Source organism: Salmo salar, chromosome ssa10 (assembly GCF_905237065.1).
Source record: "Salmo salar chromosome ssa10, Ssal_v3.1, whole genome shotgun sequence".
NCBI lineage: Eukaryota > Metazoa > Chordata > Actinopteri > Salmoniformes > Salmonidae > Salmo > Salmo salar.
The window spans coordinates 74829787-74852091 of record NC_059451.1 but is presented as its reverse complement, the minus strand read 5'-3'; the positions used below and the strand labels follow the sequence as shown (position 1 = coordinate 74852091).

At 42.2% G+C, this 22305-nt stretch overlaps 1 protein-coding gene across 2 annotated transcripts in view; it reads right to left on the bottom strand.

The window, feature by feature from the left end:
* Positions 1–19711, bottom strand: part of swap70b (switching B cell complex subunit SWAP70b) — a 43567-nt gene extending 23856 nt beyond the window's left edge. For both annotated transcript variants that reach the window (XM_014124673.2, XM_014124674.2), the window contains exons 1-2: positions 19437–19711; positions 7129–7269 (exon numbers count right to left, since the gene is read on the bottom strand). In XM_014124673.2, the coding sequence (XP_013980148.1) occupies positions 7129–7269; positions 19437–19532 (237 nt within the window). In that variant the 5' untranslated portion in view covers positions 19533–19711. The remainder of the gene's footprint in view (positions 1–7128; positions 7270–19436) is intronic.
* Between the last annotated feature and the right edge of the window lie 2594 nt (positions 19712–22305).

Sequence of the window (22305 nt, the reverse complement as noted above, 5' to 3'; positions counted from 1 at the left end):
CGAGAGACATGATTCTGTATGTGTGCCATTCAAAGGCTGAATGGGTGAGACAAAAGATTTAATGGTAGTAGGCGACAGGCAAACCAGTTTGTGTCAAGAACTGCAACGCGGTTCTCAAGCTACACACAATACCTCATCAAGACAAAGAAAAACGTTTTTTGAAATTTGTGCTTTTTTTGCTTTCTTTTTATTACAAAACTGAAATCACATAAGTATTCGGACCCTTCACTCAGTACTTTGTTGAGGCACCATTGGCAGCAAAAACAGCCAACAGTCTTCTTGGGTATGACGTTACAAGCTTGTCACAACTGTATTTGGGGAGTTTCTCCCATTCTTCTCTGCAGAGCCTCTCAAGCTCTGTCAGGTTGGATGGGGAGCGTCGCTGCATAGCTATTTCCAAGTCTCTCCAGAGATGTTCGATCGGGTTCAAGTCCGGGCACAGGCTGGGCCACTCAAGGACATTCAGACACTTCTCCCAAAGCCACTCCCGCGTTGTCTTGGCTGTGTGCTTAGGGTCGTTGTCCTGTTGGAAGGTGAACCTTCACCCCAGTCGGAGGTCCTGAGTGCTCTGAAGCAGGTTTTCATCAAGGATCTCACTGTACGTGGTTCCGTTCAATTTTCCCCTCGATCCTGACGAGTCTCCTTGCAGCTGAAAAATATCTCCACAGCATGATACTGCCACCACCATGCTTCACCATAGGGATGGTGTCAGGTTTCCTCAAGACGTGACACTTGTCATTCAGGCCAAAGAGTTCAATCTTGGTTTCATCATACCAGAGAATCTTGTTTCTCATGGTTCGAGAGTCCCTTAGGTGCCTTTTGGCAAACTCCAAGTGGGCCGTCATGTGCCTTTTACTGAGGAGTGGCTTCCGTCTGGCAACTATACCATAAAGGCCTTGGTGGAGTGCAGCATAGATGGTTGTCCTTCGGGAAGGTTCTGCCATCTCCACAGATGAACTCTGGAGCTCTGTCAGAGTGACCATTTAGGTTCTTGGTCACCTCCTTGACCAAAGGCCCTTCTTCGCCGATCGCACAGTTTGGCCGGGCAGCCAGCTCTAGGAAAAGTCTTGGTGGTTCCAAACTTCTTCCATTTAAGAATGATGGAGGCCAGTGTGTTCCGGGGGACCTTCAATGCTGCAGAAATGTTTTGGTACCCTTCCCCAGACCTGTGCTGCAACACAATCCTGACTGAGTTCTACGGACAATTCCTTTGACCTCATGGCTTGGTTTTTGCTCTGACGTGCACTGTCAACTGTGGGACCTTATATAGACAGGTGTGTGCCTTTCCAAATCATGTCCAATCAATTGAATTTACCACAGGTGGACTTCAATCAAGTTGTAGAAACATCAAGGATGATCAATGAAAACAGTATGCACCTGAGCTCAATGTTGAGTCTCATAGCAAAAGGGTCTGAATACTTACATATAAAAAGGTGTGTTTTTTATTTTTAATACATTTGCAAAAAAGTTACAAACCTGTTTTCCCTTTATCATTATTGGGTAGTGTGTGTAGATTGATGGGGGGGATTAATTGAATCAATTTTAGAATAAGGCTGTAAGGTCACAAAATGTGTAAAAAGTCAAGGCGTCTGAATACTTTCCGAATGAACTGTATATTGTGGATAAAGAGTTACCTGTCTAACAGAACACAGAGGGTGTTCTTTAAATGGAAACCTCTCCAACATAATCCAGGTAGAATCAGGAATTCCCCAGGGCAGCAGTCTAGGCCCCTTACTTTTTTCAATCTTTACTAACGACATGCCAATGGCTTTGAGTAAAGCCAATGTGTCTATGTATGTGGATGACTTGACACTATACACATCAGCTACTACAGCGACTGAAATGACTGCAACACTTAACAAAGAGCTGCAGTTAGTTTCAGAATGGGTGGCAAGGAATAAATTAGTCCTAAATATTAAAATTAAAAGCATGTATTTTGGGAAGAATCATTCACTAAACCTCAACTAAATCTTGTAATGAATAATGTGGAAATTGAGCAAGTTCAGGTGACAACTGCTTGGAGTAACCCTGGATTGTAAACTGTCATGGTCAAAACATATTGATACAACAGTAGCTAAGATGGGGAGAAGTCTGTCCATAATAACGCGCTGCTTTGCCTTCTTAACAGCACTATCAACAAGGCAGGTCCTACAGGACCTAGTTTTGTCGCACCTGGGCTTCTGTTCAGTCATGTGGTCAGGTACCAGAAAGAGGGACCTAGGAAAATTACAACTGGTTCAGAACAGGGTAGCACGGCTGGCCGTTAAAATGTACACAGGGAGCTAACAATGATATGCATGTCAAGCTCTCATGGCTCAAATTGGAGGAGGAGAGATTGACTTCATCACCACTTGTTTTTGTAAGAAGTGTTGGCAAGCTAAATGCACAGAGCTGTCGGTTTAAACTACTAGCACACAGCTCGGACACCCACGCATACCCCACAAGACATGCCACCAGTGGTCTCTCCACAATCCAAGTACAGAACATACTATCGGAGGCGCACATTACTACATCGAGCCATGACTACATGGAACTCTATTCCACATCAGGTAACTGATGCAAGCAGTAGAATCAGATTGGAAAAACAGATAAAAAAAAACATCTTATGGAACAGCGGGGACTGAAGAGACACACGTACAGACGTACGCTAGCACACGCACTCTACACACGTACATTGTAATATTGTTGTATGGTGGAATTATACATTTTGCATTGTAGATATGTAGTGGTGTAATAATGTTGTTATACAATGTACCGTTTTATATTTTGTTTTATGTGTAATGTAAGTCCCTTAATGTGTTTGGACACCAGGAAGAGTAGCTAATGGGGATCCCTAATAAATACAAATGAAACATTTTGTAAAATTGAGATTGTGTCACTGGCCTACACACACACACACACACACACACACACACACAATGTCAAAGTGGAATTGTTTTTTAAAATGTTTACAAATTAATAAAAAATGAAAATCTGAAATGTCTTGAGTTAATAAGTATTCAACACCTTTATTATGGCTAGCCTAAATAAGTTCAGGAGTAATAATTGAATCAACAACGCACATGGACTGTGTGCAATAATATAGTGTTAAAGATGATTTGTGAATGACTACCTCATCTCTCTTCCCCACACACACATACAATTGTAAGGTCCCTCAGTCGAGTAGTGAATTTCAAACAGATTAAACCACAAAGACCATGAGGATTTCCAATGCCTCGCAAAGAAGGGCACGTATTGGTAGATGGGTAAAAATAAAAATGTATGGTGAAGTTATTAATTACACGATGGATGGTGTATCAATACACCCAGTCACAACAAAGACACAGGCGTCCTTCCTAACTCAGTTGCCCGAGAGGAAGGAAACCACTCAGGGATTTCACCATGAGGCAAACGGTGACTTTAAAACAGTTACAGAGTTCAGGTAGACTAGTGGTTAGAGCGTTGGGCCAGTAACAAAGGTTGCTGGATCAAATCCCCGAGCTGACAAGGTAAAAATCTGTCGTTCTGCCCAGGAGCCAGGCAGTTAACCCACTGTTCGCCGGGCACCGAAGACACGGATGTCGATTATGGCAGCCCCGCACCTCTCCGATTCAGAGAAGGTTGAGTTAAATACGGAAGACACATTTAGTTGAATGCATTCAGTTGAATAACTGACTACTGTACGTATCCCCCTTTCCCAATGGCTGTGATAGAAGAAAACTGAGGATGGATCAAAAACATTGTAGTCACACCACAATACTAACATACATCGACAGAGTGAAAGGGATGCCTGTACAGACTAAATATATTCTCAAAACAATGTATCCTGCTTGCAATAAGGCACTAAAGTAATACTGCAAAACACTTGCCAAAGCAATTACCTTTTTGACCTGAATACAGTATTGTTTTGGGAAAATCCAATACATTTCTGAGAAACACTCTCCATATTTTCAAGCATAGTCAAATCAAATGAAATTCTATTTGTCACATGAGCGGAATACAACAGGTGTAGACCTTAACGTGAAATGCTTACTTACAAGCCCTTAACAATGCAGTTCAAGAAATAAAATGTAAAAAAATATTTACGAGAAAGTAAAAAATAAAAAAGTAAGATGAAAATTACATAACAACAAGGCTATATACAGGGGGTACCGGTACCGAGTCAATGTGCGGGGGTACAGGTTAGTCGAGGTAATTTGTAAAGTGACTATGCATAGATAATAAACAGCGAGTTGCAGCAGTGTAAAAACAATGAGCGGTCCAATGTAAATAGTCAGGGTGGCCATTTGATTAATTGTTCAGCAGTCTTATGGCTTGAAGCTGTTAAGGAGCCTTTTGGTCCTAGACTTGACGCTCCAGTACCGCTTGCCTTGTGGTAGCAGAGAGAAGAGTTTATGACTTGGATGACTGAGTCTGACAAGTTTTTGGGCCTACCACTGACACCGCCTAGTATATAGGTCCTGGATGGCAGGAAGCTTATACACACTACCCTCTGTAGCGCCTTACGGTCAGATGCCGAGCAGCCATACCAGGCGGTGATACAACCAGTCAGGATGCTCTCGATGGTGCAGCTGTATAACTTTTTGAGGATCTGGGGACCCATGCCAAATCTTTTCAGTCTCCTGATGGGGAAAAGGTGTTGTCGTACCCTCTGCATAACTGTCTTGGCGTGTTTGGACCATGATAGTTTGTTGGTGATGTGGACACCAAGGAACTTGAAACTCTCAACCCGCTCCATTTCAGCACTGTCGATGTTAATGGGGGCCTGCTCGGCCCTCCTTTCCCTATAGTCCACGATCAGCTCCTTTGTCTGGCTCACATTGAGGGAGAGGTTGTTGTCATGGCACCACACTGCCAGGTCTCTGACCTCCTCCCTATAGGCTGTCTCATTGGTGTCAGTGATCAGGCCTACCACTGTTGTGTCATCAACAAACGTAATGGTGGGGTTGGAGTCGTACTTGGCCACACAGTCGTGGATGAACAGGGAGTACAGGAGGGGACTAAGCATGCACCCGTTGTTGCCTACCCTTACCACCTGGGGGCGGCCCATCAGTAAGTCCAGGATCCAGTTGCAGAGGGAGGTGTTTAGTCCCAGGGTCCTTAGCTTAGTGATGAGCTTTGTGGGCACTATGGTGTTGAGCGCTGAGCTGTAGTCAATGAGCAGCATTCTCACATAGGTGTTCCTTTTGTGCAGGTGGGAAAGGGCAGTGTGGAGTGCAATTGAGATTGCGTCATCTGCGGATCTGTTGGGGCATTATGCGAACTGGAGTGGGTCTAGGGTTTCCGGCATTATGGTGTGGATGTGAGCCATGACCAGCCTTTCAAAGCACTTCATGGCTACCGACGTGAGCGCTACGGGGCGGAAATCATTTAGGCAGGTTACCTGTTAACTATGGTGGTCTGTTTGAAACATGTAGATATTACAGACTCGGTCAGGGGGAGGTTGAAAATGTCAGTGAAGACACTTGCCAGTTGTTCCGTGTATGCTTTGAATACACGTCCTGGTAATCCTTCTGGCCCCGCGACTTTGAGAATGTTAACCTGTTTAAAAGTCTTGCTCACATCAGCTACGGAGAACATGATCACACAGTCCTCTGGAACAGCTGGTGCTCTCATGCATGCTTCAGTGTTGCTTGCCTCGAAGCGAGCATAAAAGGAATTTAGCTCGTCTGGTAGGCTCGCATCACTGGGCAGCTAGAGGCAGGGTTTCCCTTCGTAGTCCGTAATATTTTTCAAGCCCTGCCACATCCAACGAGCATCAGAGCCAGTGTAGTAGGATTCAATCTTAGTCCTGTATTGACGCTTTGCCTGTTTGATGGTTCGTCTGAGGGCATAGCGGGACTTCTTATAAGTGTCCAGATTAGTGGTGGCTGAATCATGTTATGGGAATGCTTGTAATCGTTAAGGACTAGGGTGTTTTTCCAGGATAAAAAAAATAACTGCTTTCCACCAGATACCGGGAGATGAATTCACCTTTCAGCAGAACAATAACCTAAAACCCAAATCTACACTGGAGTTGCTTACTAAGAAGACAGTGAATGTTCCTGAGTGGCAGAGTTAGTTTTGACTTAAATCTGATTCAAAATCTATGTCAAGACTTGAAAATGGATGTCTAACAATGATCAACAACTAATTTGACAGAGCTTGAAGAATTCTGAAAAGAATAAATGGGCAAATCCAGGTGTGGAAAGCTGTTAGAACCTTACCCAGAGAGACTTATCTGTAATGGCTGCCAAAGGTGATTGTAGCATGTATTGGACTCAGGGGGTTGAATACATATCTAATCAAGAGGTTACTCAGGCAAAAATCGATTTTAGCTTTAAAAAAAGAGATTCAAAAAATATATTTGAACACAAATATAAAATGTGTTGGTTCCATGTTTCATGAGCTAAAATAAAAGATCAAAGAAAATGACCATCCGCACAAAAAGCGGATGGGATTTTGCTCAAATTTTCAAAATTATTTTGCTCAAATTGCCTGCACAAATATGTTTACATCCCTGTTAATGAGAATTTTTCCTTTGCCAGTGAATCTGATTAAACATGATCATTACACAGGTGCACCTTGTGCTGGGGACAATAAGAGGCCACTAAAATATGTGATTTTGTCACATAACACAATGCCACAGATGTCTCAAGTTGAGGGACCGTGCAATTGGCATGCTGACTGCGAGCCCAGGCCCTCCACATCCAGCTTCTTCACCTGCGGGATCGTCCGAGGCGGTGCTGAGGAGGATTTCCGTCTATAATAAAGCCATTTGTGGGGAAAAACTCATTCTGATTGGCTGGGCCTGGCTCCCCAGTGGGTGGGCCTGGCTCCCAAGTGGGTGGGCCTGGCTCCCAAGTGGGTGGGCCTATGCCCTCCCAGACCCACCCATGGCTGTGCCCTTGACCAGTCATGTGAAATCCATAGATTATGGCCTAATTCATGTATTTCAATTCACTGAATTCCTTAAAATCTTAGAAATTGTTGCATGTTGCGTTTATATTTGTTCAGTATATTTGAATGCAATATCTTGTTGTTCTTGTTTAAAACTGTTCTTTACTTTGTCATGTATTTGTATGTTTTATGTAGACCCCAGGAAGAGTAGCTGATGCATGTGCAATAGGTAATGAGGATCCTAATAAAACTACTATATGTGGGGCTCACCTTGTCCAAAATGAACTTGTTCAAGTAGGGCATGTAGCCCTGTGTAGAGACGGGGCCTTCGTCGTCATCTTTGAAGTGCTCCTCAAGGGCCACCGGGTCATGGGGGATCCTCATCACAGTGCACAAGTTATGAGAGAGCACCTGCAATGGGGGAACATTTTTATTTTAAAAAAAAATACATTTTCTCATTGTTTTGTTGGAGGGGGGGGTTACAGGTACCATATACAACAATTATAAACAAGAAGTAGTGAGCCTCCACCCCAAACTTCCCATCCCATCCCCCAGGCAGCCAGAGGAAGAAAAAAAAATCCCCATACAATCCCTTCCCCGTGGGCCTGAAAGCAAAGACATTTGTATACATGTGTTATGCTTTATAGATTGTTTGTATGTGTTGGGCTCAGATTATTCTTTGCAGAGTCAAGTATAATTGTCACTATTTATTAACATCTAAGAGCTGAGAAAAATATTTTCAATCCAGCAACAACGCTCAATTAACATGCCTCTCTCTCTACTTAATGAATCAGTTGAACACATCGGTCACTGGAAGGGTTCTAGTCAACAACATTGACCTCACTTGATGCACTGATGGCCTGAGTAGAAAAGGAAACTATTGATTTATCCCATCAGAGTCTGTGACAGTGCCCTGAATGATTTCAGCAGTAGGATACAAATACCTTTAAGTGCCCTTCTCACAAAGATAGTACAGAACATTAGAAGTCAAGGACTATGTATTATGCCTTTTTTTTTTACTTAAGAAATACTGCACCAAACACCTTAACTAAATTACAAAAACATCCTCGGCAAAAACATCTAAATGAATTATAGATTTCTTGAGTCATAGATTAACTCTGAGGATTTTGAGGAAGTCAAATAGGCTTCCACGTCTACATTGTCTCATGGGGGACAAACATTAACCAAACGTGGAATCTGTCAGGAAACACACCTCCAAGACTCAAATCTCGTTTTTCTAATTAGCAACAGAAGAACAAAACGTGCCAATCGGCGTATTCAGTGGCTCTTTAATTACGGAGCATTTTCTAAAGTCAAACACACCACCTGCAACTGGACACGGACATTTTAGAAAATACATGTTTGGCAGAATCGAGAACGAAGATAGTATCTTCATGTTAAGGTTGGTCGAATATTCTTTATGCTACACCAAACAGTACCTAACCTGTACCTCCTAGTAATGGATAGCAAAAATCTTTGGTTAAATCCAGTGTAACAATCTGTAGCTAGTTCAGACCATGCCATAAACAACAAGCTAAACACATATTTGTTGCTTTTTGTACTGTGTTGTTCTTTCTGCATGCTATGTCTCGCTTGTCCTATGTTGCTCTGCGTGTGCTCACGGATTGTCTGTATTGTAATTGTTTTTAATAACCTGCCCAGGGACTGCGGTTGAAAATTAGCCGGCTGGCTAAAACCGGCACTTTTACTGAAACATTGATTATTGTGCACTGTCCCTGTAAAAATACAAATTTCAGACAAAATATCCACAGGAAAGTATTGTTTACCCGATGTTAACCTTTTTCGGCAAGACAGAACTCCCAAAGGTGGTGGAGTGGAAATCTTTACCAAGGAACACATTCAGTGCTCGGTTGTCTCCAAAGTCTGTCCCCAAACAATTTGATTTGCTGGTTAAAGCATTAAACTTTCAAATAGCTCTTTGTTGACTGTTGCTAGGTGTTATCATCCTCCATCAGCACCGGCCTGTACCCTACCTGCCCTAAGCTCTCTCCTGGCCCCTTACACCAAGTCTGAATTTGTCCTAATTAGGTGACCTAAACTGGGACATGCTTAAACCACCTGACCAAGTCCAAAAGCAATGGGACTCCCTAAATCTTTATCAGATTCTTACCAACCCCACAAGGTATGACTCCAAACACCTAGAAAAGGCTACTCTCCTTGATGTTATCCTCACAAATAATCCTGATAGGCATCAGTCTGGTGTTTTCTGTAATGACAGTGATCACTATTTTACAGCCTGTGGTGAAAGGCTCGGCACACGCATACTCAGGCTGACTGGCTCTCGTTCAGGCAAATGAGAAATAAGTGCACTCAGGCTATCCGGAAGGCCAAAGTTAGTTTCTTTAAGGAGCAGTTCTCTCTATGTGGGTCTAACCCCAAGAAGTTCTAGAAAGCAGTTAAAAACATGGAGAATAAACCCACCCCCCCTCACAGCTGCCCATGTCCCTTAATGTTGATGTGGTTGTTAATGACAAGGAGCACATGGCTGAGCTCTTTAAATCACCACTTCATTAAGTCAGGATTCTTATTTGACCCAGCCATGCCTCTTTGCCCGTCCAACATTTCATAATCTCCCATCCCTTCTAATGCTCCTCCCTCTTTTTCCCCTGCCCCGCTACAAAGTTTCTCCCTGCAGGAAAGTCACTGAGTCTGAGGTGCTAAAGGAGCTCCCTAAACCTGACCCCCCAAAAAACATCTGGGTCAGATGGTTTAGACCCTTTCTTCTTTAACCTGTTATGGCTAGGGGGCAGTATTTTCACGGCCGGATAAAAAACGTACCCGATTTAATCTGATTATTACTCCTGCCCAGAAACTAGAATATGCATATAATTATTAGCTTTGGATATTAAACACTCCAAAGTTTCTAAAACTGTTTGAATGGTGTCTGTGAGTATAACAGAACTCATTTGGCAGGCCAAAACCTGAGAAGATTCTGTACAGGAAGTACCCTGTCTGACCATTTCTTGGCCTTCTTGATTATCTCTATCCAATACAGGGGATCTCTGCTGTTACGTGACACTTCCTACGGCTCCCATGGGCTCTCAGAAGGCGGCAAAAAGCTGAATCGTGGCTTTGCAGGCCCTGGCTGAAAAACATTAGCGCGTTTGGATAGTGGCCGGTCAGAGTACTATGAGACTGAGGCTCGTGCACGAGTCGACTCCATGTTTTTATTCTTTCGTCTTTGAACGAAAACCACCACTCCCGGTCGGAATATTATCGCTTTTTTTACGAGAAAAATGGCATAAATTGATTTTAACCTCTATGGGCTAGGTGGGACGCTAGCGTGCCACCCGTGGTGCACTCCATCAACAGCAGGTGCATTTCAAGAGCGGCAAATTTGAATCCAAATAAATGTCAAAATTCAAATTTTTAAAACATACAACTATTTTACACCCTTTGAAAGATAAACATCTCCTTAATCTAACCACGTTTTACGATTTCAAAAAGGTTTTACGGCGAAAGCATAAATTTAGAGTATGTTAGGACAGTACATTTACAAGAGTTGTGTGTAATGTTTTGTCAATTCAAAGACAGGGTCACCAAAACCATAAAACCAGCTAAAATGATGCACTAACCTTTTACAATCTCCATCAGATGACACTCCTAGGACATTATGTTAGACAATGCATGCATTTTTAGTTCTATCAAGTTCATATTTATATCCAAAAACAGCGTTTTACTATGGCATTGATGTTGAGGAAATCGTTTCCCTCCAATAACCGGCAGTCAAGTCAGCGTCACAAATTAAATAATTAAAATTAGAAAACATTGGTAAAATATTATATTGTCATTTAAAGAATTATAGATTTACATCTCTTGAACGCAATCAACTTGACAGATTTAAAAATAACCTTACTGGGAAATCACACTTTGCAATAATCTGAGCACTGCGCCCAGAAAAATACGCGTTGCGATACAGACTAGACGTCATGTTGGGGAGATCTAAAATCGAAAATACTATGTAAATAATCCATTACCTTTGATTCTCTTCATCAGATGTCACTTCCAGGTATCACAGGTCCATAACGAATGTAGTTTTGTTCAAAAAAGCTCATCATTTATGTCCAAAAATCTCCGTCTTGTTAGCACATGATCTAAGCCAGCCGGACTTCTCGTCATGAACGAGGGGAAAAAATATATTTACGTTCGTTCAAACATGTCAAACGTTGTATAGCATAAATCATTAGGGCCTTTTTTAACCAGAACATGAATAATATTCAAGGTGGACGAATGCATACTCTTTTATAACGTATTGGAACGAGGGTACCCAACATGAACTCGCGCCAGGTGTCTAATGGGACATCATCGTTCCATGGCTCTTGTTCGGTCAGATCTCCCTCCAGAAGACTCAAAACACTTTGTAAAGGCTGGTGACATCTAGTGGAAGCAATAGGAAGTGCCAAAATATTCCTCAGCCCCTGTGTTTTTCAATGGGATAGGTTTAAAGGTAATACAACACATCAGGTATCCACTTCCTGTCAGAAAATGTCTCAGGGTTTTGCCTGCCAAATGAGTTCTGTTATACTCACAGACACCATTCAAACAGTTTTAGAAACTTGAGTGTTTTCTATCCATATATAAGTATATGCATATTCTAGTTACTGGGTAGGATTAGTAACCAGATTAAATCGGGTACATTTTTTTTATCCAGACGTGCAAATGCTGCCCCCTAGCCCTAACAGGTTAAACAGCGGTTGACATGCTTCGAAGTACGGTAATGGAATATTTAGAAATTTGTCGTCACAAAATGCGTCGTGCGCGTGACCCTTATTTACACTTCGGATAGTGTCTTGAACGCACGAACAAAACGCCGCTATTTGGATATAACTATGGATTACTTTGAACCAAACCAACATTTGTTATTGAAGTAGCAGTCCTGGGAGTGCATTCTGACGAAGAACACCAAAGGTAATCAAACTTTTCTAATAGTAAATCGGAGTTTGGTCAGGGCTAAACTTGGTGGGTGTCAAAATAGCTAGCCATGATGGCTGGGCTATCTACTCAGAATATTGCAAAATGTGCTTTCACCGAAAAGCTATTTTAAAATCGGACACCTCGATTGCACAAAGGAGTTCTGTATCTATAATTCTTAAAATAATTGTTATGTTTTTTGTGAACGTTTATTGTGAGTAATTTAGTAAATTCACCGGAAGTGTTCGGTGGGAATGCTAGTTCTGAACGTCACATGCTAATGTAAAAAGCTGGTTTTTGATATAAATATGAACTTGATTGAACAAAACATGCATGTATTGTATAACATAATGTCCTAGGTGTGTCATCTAATGGAAGATCATCAAAGGTTAGTGCTGCATTTAGCTGTGGTTTTGTTTTTTGTGACATTATATGCTAGCTTGAAAAATGGGTGTCTGATTATTTCTGGCTGGGTACTCTGCTGACATAATCTAATGTTTTGCTTTCGCTGTAAAGCCTTTTTGAAATTAGACAGTGTGGTTAGATAAAGGAGAGTATTGTCTTTAAAATGCTGTAAAATTGTCATATGTATGAAAAATTTAAGTTTTTGTATTTTTGAGGAATTTGTCATTCGCGCCACGCCTATCATTGGATATTGGAGCAGGTGTTCCGCTAGCGGAACGTCTAGATGTAAGAGGTTAAACTTCTTATGGATCCCTTCGCACGCCAATCCCGTTAACGGGATTGATTTGACAACACCCAGTGAAATTGCAGTGCGCCAAATTCAGAAACAGAAATACTCATAATAATAATTCATAAATCATACAAGTGTTATACATCAGTTTAAAGATGAACTTCTTGTTAATCCAGCAGCAGTGTCAGATTTCAAAACGGCTTTACGGCGAAAGCAAACCATGCGATTATCTGAGGACAGTGCCCAGCATACCAACACATGAAAATCAGATTTCAACCAGGCAGGTGCTACACAAAAGTCAGAAATAACGATATAATTCATGCCTTACCTTTGAAGATCTTCTGTTGGCACTCCAATATGTCCATTAAACATCACAAATGGTCCTTTTGTTTGATAAATTCTGTCGTTATATCCCCAAAATGTCCATTTATTTGGCGCGTTTGATTCAGAAAATACACCGGTTCCAACATGACCAAAATCTATCTAATAAGTTACCTGTAAACTTGATCCAAACATTTCAAACAACTTTCCTAATCCAACTTTAGGTATTTTAAAAGGTAAATAATCGATAACATTTAAGACGGAATAAACTGTGTTCAATAGCGGATAAAATGAAAGTGGAGCGAGCTCCAGGTCACGCGCTCAAAACAAAAACAGTCCAATTGGCTCTACACTCAGAAAGGAAAGGGCCACTTCTTAATTTATCAAATGAAAAACATTAACCAATTTTTAAAGACTGTTGATATCTGGTGGAAGCCCTAGGAACTGCAACCAGGTCCCTCATAAATCTAGTTCCCCATAGAAACCTAATTGAAAAGACAGTGACCTCAACAAAAAACAAATCCTGGATGGTTTGTCCTCGGGGTTTCGCCTGCCAAATAAGTTCTGTTATACTCACAGACATAATTTTAACAGTTTTAGAAACTTGAGTGTTTTCTATCCAAATCTATTATATGCATATCCTAGCTTCTGGGCCTGAGTAGCAGGCAGTTTACTTTGGGCACACTTTTCATCCGGACGTGAAAATAGTGCCCCCTAGCCCAAAGAGGTTTTAAGGTTGCTGCCCCTATCATCTGCAAGCCTGTCTCTCCTGTCTGGGGAAGTTCCCATTGCTTGGAAGGCAGCCACGGTGCATCCTTTATTTAAAGGGGAGAGATCAAGCTGACCCTAACTGTTATAGGCCAATTTCTATTTTGCCCTGTTCATCAAAAGTGTTGCCTTTCTTGATGTCTATAGTATTCTCTCACTCACCCTTAAAGGTCCTAAATGATGTAACCATTTCTCTTGATTCTAAGCAATGTTGTGCTGGTATTTTTATTGACTTGGCCAAAGCTTTTGATACTGTAGACCATTCCATTCTAATGGGCTGGCTAATGAGTATTGGTGTCTCTGAGGGGTCTTTGGCCTGGTTTACTAAATACCTCTAACACCGAACCCAAACCGGCGGCGCGTGTCCACCATCGTGCATACATTTATTTTATCCCCCCACACCAAACGCGATCACGACATGCAGGTTAAAATATCAGAACACACTCTGAACCAATTACATTAATTTGGGGACAGGTCGAAAAGCATTAAACCTTTATGTCAATTTAGCTCGCTAGCTTGCACTTGCTAGCTAAATTGTCCTATTTAGCTAGCTTGCTGTTGCTAGCTAATTTGTCCTATTTAGCTAGCTTGCTGTTGCTAGCTAATTTGTCCTGGGATATAACATTGAGTTGTTATTTTACCTGAAATGCACAAGGTCCTCTACTCCGACAATTAATCCACACATGAAACGGTTAACTGAATCGTTTCTAATCATTTCTCCTCCTTCTAGGCTTTTTCTTCTCTTGACTTTATATTGCGATTGGCAACTTTCATAAATTAGGTGCATTACCGCCATCGACCTCGTTCATCTTTCAGTCACCCACGTGGGTATAACCAATGAGGAGATGGCACGTGGGTACCTGCTTCTATAAACCAATGAGGAGATGGGAGAGGCAGGACTTGCAGCGCGATCTGCGTCACAAATAGAACTGACTTCTATTTTAGCCCTTGGCAACGCAGACGCTCATTGGCGCGCGCGAGCAGTGTGGGTGCAATTATTGAATAATATAGATTTCTAAATGTATTTTTGCAACGCACGCGATGCGAGCGGTGTAGTCAGCCAGTAGGAGCGCAGTGTATAAAATTAGAACATCTGCTGTCTCAGCCACTGCCTGTCACCAAGGGAGTACCCAAAGGCTCGATCCTAGGCCCCACGCTCTTCTCAATTTACCTCAACATAGCTCAAGCAGTAAGATGATAATACTCAGCTGGCCCCTCCCTGGATTTTGTGTTAAAGACACTACAACAAGCCCTTACCCTTAACCTTGTTCTGAACACCTCCACAACAAAGGTCATGTGGTTTGGTAAGAAGAATGCCCCTCTTCCCACAGGTGTGATTACTACCCCTGAGGGTTTAGAGCTTGATGTAGTCACCTGCTTATGCTTATTTCTAAAACCCTATTAGGCCTCACTCCCCCCTATCCCCTATCTGGGATACCTACTGCAGCCCTCATCCTCCACATACAACACCCGATTTGCCAGTCACATTCTGTTAAAGGTCCCCAAAGCATACACATCCCTGGGTCGCTCCTCTTTTCAGTTTGCTACAGCTAGTGACTGGAATGAGTTGCAAACAAAATAAATAATAATACATAAAAACACTCAAACCGGACAGTTCTCTCTTCATCGAAAGACTCAATCATGGACACTCTTGTGGCTGCTTCACATGATGCATTGTCTCTACCTTCTTGCCCTATGTGCTATTGTATGTGCGCAATAATGTTTGTAGCATGTTTTGTGTTGCTACCATGTTGGCTGTCATGTTGTCTTAGGTCTCACTTTACGTAGTGTCTCCTGTCGTGATGCGTGTTGTCCTTTATTTTATTTTTCATTTTTAATGCCAGCCCCCGTCCCTGCAGGAGGCCTTTTGGTAGGCCGTCATTGTAAATAAGAACTTGTTCTTAAATGACTTGCATAGTTAAATAAAGGTTAAATAAAATGTAAATAAACAATTTCTTTCTAGAGAGCCAGTAGATAATTTTTAGAGAGCTGGTTCAGGGCACCTAGGTAAAGTTAGTTGTCACGTCTACTCCCGCTCCCCCTCTCTGGCGCTCGTTGTCACCAGTGTTTATTGCAGCGCGCTTGTGGTTAGCCATCTCTTTGAAAATAACTTGTGTGTGAAACATTGTTGCATTTAAAGTGCAACTGAAAGCATTTTAACAACATTAAATCTTATTAAAATCAATTTATATACACCCCCAGAAAGAATGACACTTTTTTCTTTTTACATTTTCTGACCAGCGACCACTTACATTTCATTTTTACAATTTCATAAATTCTTAGAACGTTTGAGAATTACGTATACTAAGGAGTGTGAAAATTATATAGTAATATTGAGTGGGAAAGCAGCCTTGCGTTTGGACAATTAATAGACACTGCAGTAAATAAAACGGAATAAAAACCATCTGTCTTGTCCAGGACCGGAGTCTACACAGACCGGTGCGCTATAGCCAATCAGAGCTACAGTAGGCCTTTATACAAACAAGCCATTTGCCACACGGGCCTGCCATCATTCACTTTGAACTGGACTGTGTGTTTACAGGCAGTTAGTTACAACAGCACGACTTTAGATCATTAGAATGCATTCACCAAATGGCACAAAATTCACCTGAATGGATTTCTGCAAATACTACAGGAGTCCTCCTACATTTGGGAACTTTACAGTCCTATTGATCCAACAACCATTAAAAGGTAGGCTCTTTCTCCCTCAGTTATGCACATCAACAACTAATGCTAACCAGAGCAAGATTAGCTCAAATCTAACGAAGGAACATTAGATTAACCCTCTCAAAATTGCACTGATAAATGATGGGGAATTGTAGCCTCCTCATCCTTCTGCAGCTTGCCTGTCAATGCATGCTTGACCCAACCAAGCACCCAAGCTAACTGGCTAAAGTTGGCTAGTTTACTAGCTAGCTACTTCCAGACACAAATGAGAGAACACCTCACTCTGACCATTTTACTCATCGTAGCAGAGCTGGTTAGGCTGTTTACATGTTGTCTAGAGCGTTCTTGATGAATTATTACTTTTTTTTTGCCTACGTTTACTGACACCGGTCATATTCAAGGGTGTTGCGCATCAGTAAATTCATCAGTTGTTCTGCACTCTGGCACACTCAGACGAGAGTGCTCTGAAATCAGAGTAGATAGCCAGAGTGAATTTGTGAACACAAGAGATATGCTAACTGGATAAAAGTTGTTCAAGTTCTTGCTAGTTGACCAAATAACACCTGCATCTCTACCTGTGTATAGCCACCAAAAAATTACATGGAGGGTAAATAGTCAGTCACTCACCCACTCCTCCAATGGCATGACATCCTCCTAGCAGCTAGCTAGCTATGTAGCTAAGGTTAGGCTCCGTGTTTTTAGCTTGCTACATAAATAGATATGTGGGTTTTTTGTCTGTTTTTGTCCAGAATATTGAGTCATTGAAACTGAAACAGTGCATCCCGAATGGAGGCAGCAAAAATGTACCAGGCCAGCTATGATTTACAACCTTCCCTGTAGCTCAGTTAGTAGAGCATGGTGTTTGCAACACATGGTGTTTGCAACGCCAGGGTTGTGGGTTCGATTCCCACGGGGGGCCAGTACGGGAAAAAAAAAATACAAAAAAATAAAAAAAATATGAAATGTAAGTCGCTCTGGATAAGAGCGTCTGCTAAATGACTAAAATGTAAAAAATGTAACCTGATAGCAATATTTTTTGGACTACCAAGAAATGTATTGGTGAATTATATTATCATGCATTGAACTGCATCCATCTATTCCGCCAACAATGCCTAAGTGTACATCATGGAACGTTGAGTCAAATAAATCCTATTTTTAATACCTCTTATAAAGTTGGTTTTGTAGCATAAATTGGGAATTTGATATTTATGACTGATATTATGATTGTTTCATATGTGCAAAGTAATTAAGACACTGTCAGTTCCACTTTAATTAGGTCACCGGTTACTTTGTGTGCTTAAACATAAAAAATAAAAAAATTGCAATAGGAAGTAATAGTTGTACAATTCGATTGGGAAATGCTTAATTGTTGTGTTTTTGTATTCTTATGATTGGGACCTACTGGCTTATTATGTCTGATTTTACGGACTGCTTATCCTTTAACATCATGCTGTGTGACTGCCGTCTTTCCATCGGCCCTACGCAGTGGCATATTGGTGCCTGGAGAAGTGGGTATGCCAAAAAGTTCCCAAACAGCCCGCCCAGTTAAGGAAAGGTACCCTGTGTGAAAAATGTTTTCCTATGGTTTACAAGTTTTCCAATAGATTATTCAGATTTTCACTCTCAAAATCACATTTTTTTAATAGAAGAAATACCAAAATGTGATGGTCTAAGTCTACAACAATGCTCAAACCACATCAATCTGATTGGGTGGGCCTGTCAGGGCCTCTGGCTCCCCAGTGGGTGGGCGGGCCTCTGGCTCCCCAGTGGGTGGGCGGGCCTCTGGCTCCCCAGTGGGTGGGCGGGCCTCTGGCTCCCCAGTGGGTGGGCGGGCCTCTGGCTCCCCAGTGGGTGGGCGGGCCTCTGGCTCCCCAGTGGGTGGGCGGGCCTCTGGCTCCCCAGTGGGTGGGCGGGCCTCTGGCTCCCCAGTGGGTGGGCGGGCCTCTGGCTCCCCAGTGGGTGGGCGGGCCTCTGGCTCCCCAGTGGGTGGGCGGGCCTCTGGCTCCCCAGTGGGTGGGCGGGCCTCTGGCTCCCCAGTGGGTGGGCGGGCCTCTGGCTCCCCAGTGGGTGGGCGGGCCTCTGGCTCCCCAGTGGGTGGGCCTCTGACCACCCAGGCCCATCGATGTCTACGCCCCTGATGCATACATCCCATGATGACAATTGCGCATCAGAAATAGCCTACTAACCAACACTTTGGACTAAAAACTTTTATAATACCTAGTTTGCATACCCATTGTTGCCTTAGTTAGCATTTACTGGTAGATATAAGTTGAAACGTATTTCCCATCCTACCGGCTACCAATGTCATTCTTCTGTGAGCTGCTCCATGCCAAAACCAGTTGAGAGCTGCATGCACACTCTTGCTGCCTGCTAATGATTAGCTGCTATAACTAGGCTGTGTGCGCAGCGCGCATGTGAATATATTTCACAATCGCAAACTACTTTGTGCATGACTTCTCCATTGTACTACATATTTGATAAATCGTATACCTCCACTACACTACGTTGATACACATCAGTAGGTATTAAAAAGTGGGTATACGTTTTATACCTGCATATACCCTCCACTACACCACTGGCCCTTTGTGTTTTACAAAAAGTGCACTCTCCTTCACAAATATGATGCTATTACACACTGATGCCCTATAGGTTCGCCACTGCGCAAACGTGTCTGTACTGTTTCAAGAAAGGAGTATATATATATATATATATATGGCCGGTTTCGAGTAGTACAACACTGCTTTCCTGTGGCTATTTTGTCTCAAAGTATTTCGACCAGCAAGCTGAAAAACAAACCACACAGACAACCGATAAGAGTACATTTAAATTGAACTTCATTCTACATTCTAGCTTGTAAGGAACACAGACTATTTTGCAGGCATTCGTTTCAGGCTGTATATAGGCTACCAATTAATTGTGTATTACAGCCTGATTAATCAGACTACCACCGGATCTGAGCTGTAACAGACAGGCAAATGATTTGGGCGAAAATTAAATAATCCCAAACTCATCCTCTATTACCGGTACTAGTAAAAATGTCCGTCCAAAATCAGGTGGCCTTCACTTTGATGCCAAGTTCTCTGTTCAGGACGAGTTTCCGGCTTGATCATGGCAACATTGTTTAGTAAAATAAAGAAAACGACGTGCCTGGGTTTGTTTGACAAAAACACATTTCTATATAAATATACTTCCATACCTTTAACTGCGACTTGGACACTTTCCCGCTTTTGTCCACGTCCAACGCTGTGAAAGCATGCCATATGGACTTTAAAAGTTCGTCCCGTAGTGCCATTGCGCGTGTTACTTGGTTGACTGCTGCAGTTAGTATACGGGAAAGTTGATCATACTAGGACACAACGAGACAGTCAGTCACCTGACAAGCTCCACAGCAGTCATGAAAACGCTAGCTTGTAGCACCGCTCAGCGACGAGGGAGAGCGCAAACGTCTCTTCTTCTTCTTCTTCTTCTTCTTCTTCGGTGAGTTTTCACAGCGGTTGGCATCCAATATGTAACATTACCGCCCCAAACTGAACTATAGTATGAATCTATTACACTTTGTGATACAACATGGGAAAAGGGGAAACAGGAAAAATGTGTAATATATAACCAATTAACCCTACACCTTATTTCACTACTTTAATAACCCTATCTGAACCTACCCCAGGCCAATGAACTGAGGGGACGGGACACCACCACTCAACACACCCTGTAACTCTTCTGAAGTCAAACCTCACACCCCCAAGTACTTCTCTGCAGCTGCCATCACAACATCTATTTTCTGCGATTTATGTTCCATTTCTGCAGTACAGATAACCAGTGCCTTAGAGCAGCCCTTACCCTCAGGACTCATTGCTTAATTATAAAGCAGATGGTTCGAGCCCTGAATGCTGATTGGCTGAAAGCAGTGGTATATCACACTGTATACCATGGGCATGGGTGAAAGTAGATTTAATTTCTTCCGGCACCAAAACAAATTATTTGAAGCAGAGCAGCACTGTATGCAGTTGCCGATTTAAGTATAGGCGGCATCTTGCCGGGGGTGGCACGGGGCGCCCGCACAAAACAATTGGAATGGTGACGTTTGCGCGATCGGTTTTCTATTGCTCATTAGCACGTCACGTCAATGATATCATGTCACCGTGTGGGACTGTGGGTCAATTAACCTTGTCGGAGTGGGCGCCCTGATTCTAGTTTGTGAACTAGGCAGGCTACTGCCTGGGAAGGTCTCCCACTCAGAAGTTCGAGATGTGGAGGGAGGCGGGGGTAGGTTGACCTCAGGTCTCCCCACTGGAAGCCCGAGGTAGGGGAGCGGAGAATCTATCAAATAGCGCACCTCTAACTGTGTACAGTACTAATGCAATTAGTAAAATCAGTCACACTACGATATGCTACCAAATAATCCACAATTCATTCATAATACTGTGAATATATAGTTTCACAGACATATTTTTGAATTTTTTTCTGGTTTGTGCGAAATCATTAAGAATAATATAAAACCAGTCTGCACACCACCAAGGTGAATTGGTTTAGTCTTGAGTCCTGGTTGACAGTGTTGGGGGATGGGTCATGTATTGTTGCTCGAGTGCCAAATCAACACAAATTTGTTTCTATTTGTCTTCCTTACTTCTTTTTGATATTTATGAGTCTTATTTTTGTATATCTTTTTTATATTTATATAGTTTTAAATGTTATGGTTATTTATTTGTGTTGTTCCAAATGTCTGAATAAAAATTACAGTTATTGCAGAATGGTGTTTGTTTTTTTGTTGGCGGGGGGCGCTGAAGGGGGGGGTTCGCCCAGGGAGGCATACAAGCTAGAACCGCCACCTCGACCTAGGATAGACAAAAAAATAGCTGACATGTGCATTATTTATTTATTTTTCCTACATTTTATTTAACCTTTATTTAACTAGGCAAGTGTATAGGCCTAATGAAAATAGACCCTTCAGGTAAAAATGGACAGAGACATAGGCATTCTTGCCATATTTCTCCAATGTCAAACCAGAACGTCTGGTTTGCAACGAAACGGTTGCTATTTGCAAATAATACAATATTAGACATCCTTATGAATCAAAGCATGGCACTTTCAAAAGTTACTTTTCCCCACCTGTCAGACGCACGACCGACGCAGAAAAATGTAAGCTTCAACTGCTAGATACTCGTCCGTTGCTTAACCTAACAACAGAAGTGCCTCCCTAAAAGCTGCCTGAGTTTGAACATATTCTCTTTTCGGGAAAGTGAAAAGAGAATATAAATATAAAGTGAATAGCAAAGTGCATTTTTGTCTCCTCGAATATTGAAGGCCGCAGCTCAGCATCAGGATGTAGAGACGAATCAATGTATTGCCCACAAATGTAAAATGCCCACAAAAGACCGGACTCTGATACATATGGGGATATGTATCAGAGTCCGGTCTTTTGTGGGCATTTTAAAGTTTGTTTCTAGCATTAGGCATCATATTATCTGGAAACTTAATTATGCATATATATATATATAAAAAAGCTAACAAATCAGCGCTCATCTATATAGCCCTAATGCCACTGGGTGAGAGAAGTCATCATTGTTTTTGGTGCAGAATAATGTGAGGTGTTGTGTTGTTGGAGATGCGTCTTGGACAGTTTAGCTCGGGAAATGCCGCCCTCGTCAAACTGCCACTCTAGCAAGCCCAATCCTACCTAATGGGCAGGCCGGCCGTGGGGCCTAATCATATAATTATATTTAGAATCCCTATTAATTCAATGATTGTCAAAACAATCACTTCAAAGGGCTCCTTTACTAGGCTACCCGCACACGTTCATCCACTCACAACATACTGCACTGCAAGCCTCCAAACAAAGTGGTGACAGGAAAGAGACATCTGTTACACAAAACACCAAAGTGTAGACATTTGGCGATTGTCATTAGGCTAGAATGAATGCCTCCACTGCTGTCTGCTCGCGTCTCAGTTTCAGCCGCTCATCTCAGCCTTGGCAAAATGCCAGTGTTCTTTCTATACTTTCTATAGAACAAACTTCACGTCAGGATAGGCAGCCAAAATTAATAATTCATGTATGCGTGTTATATTAA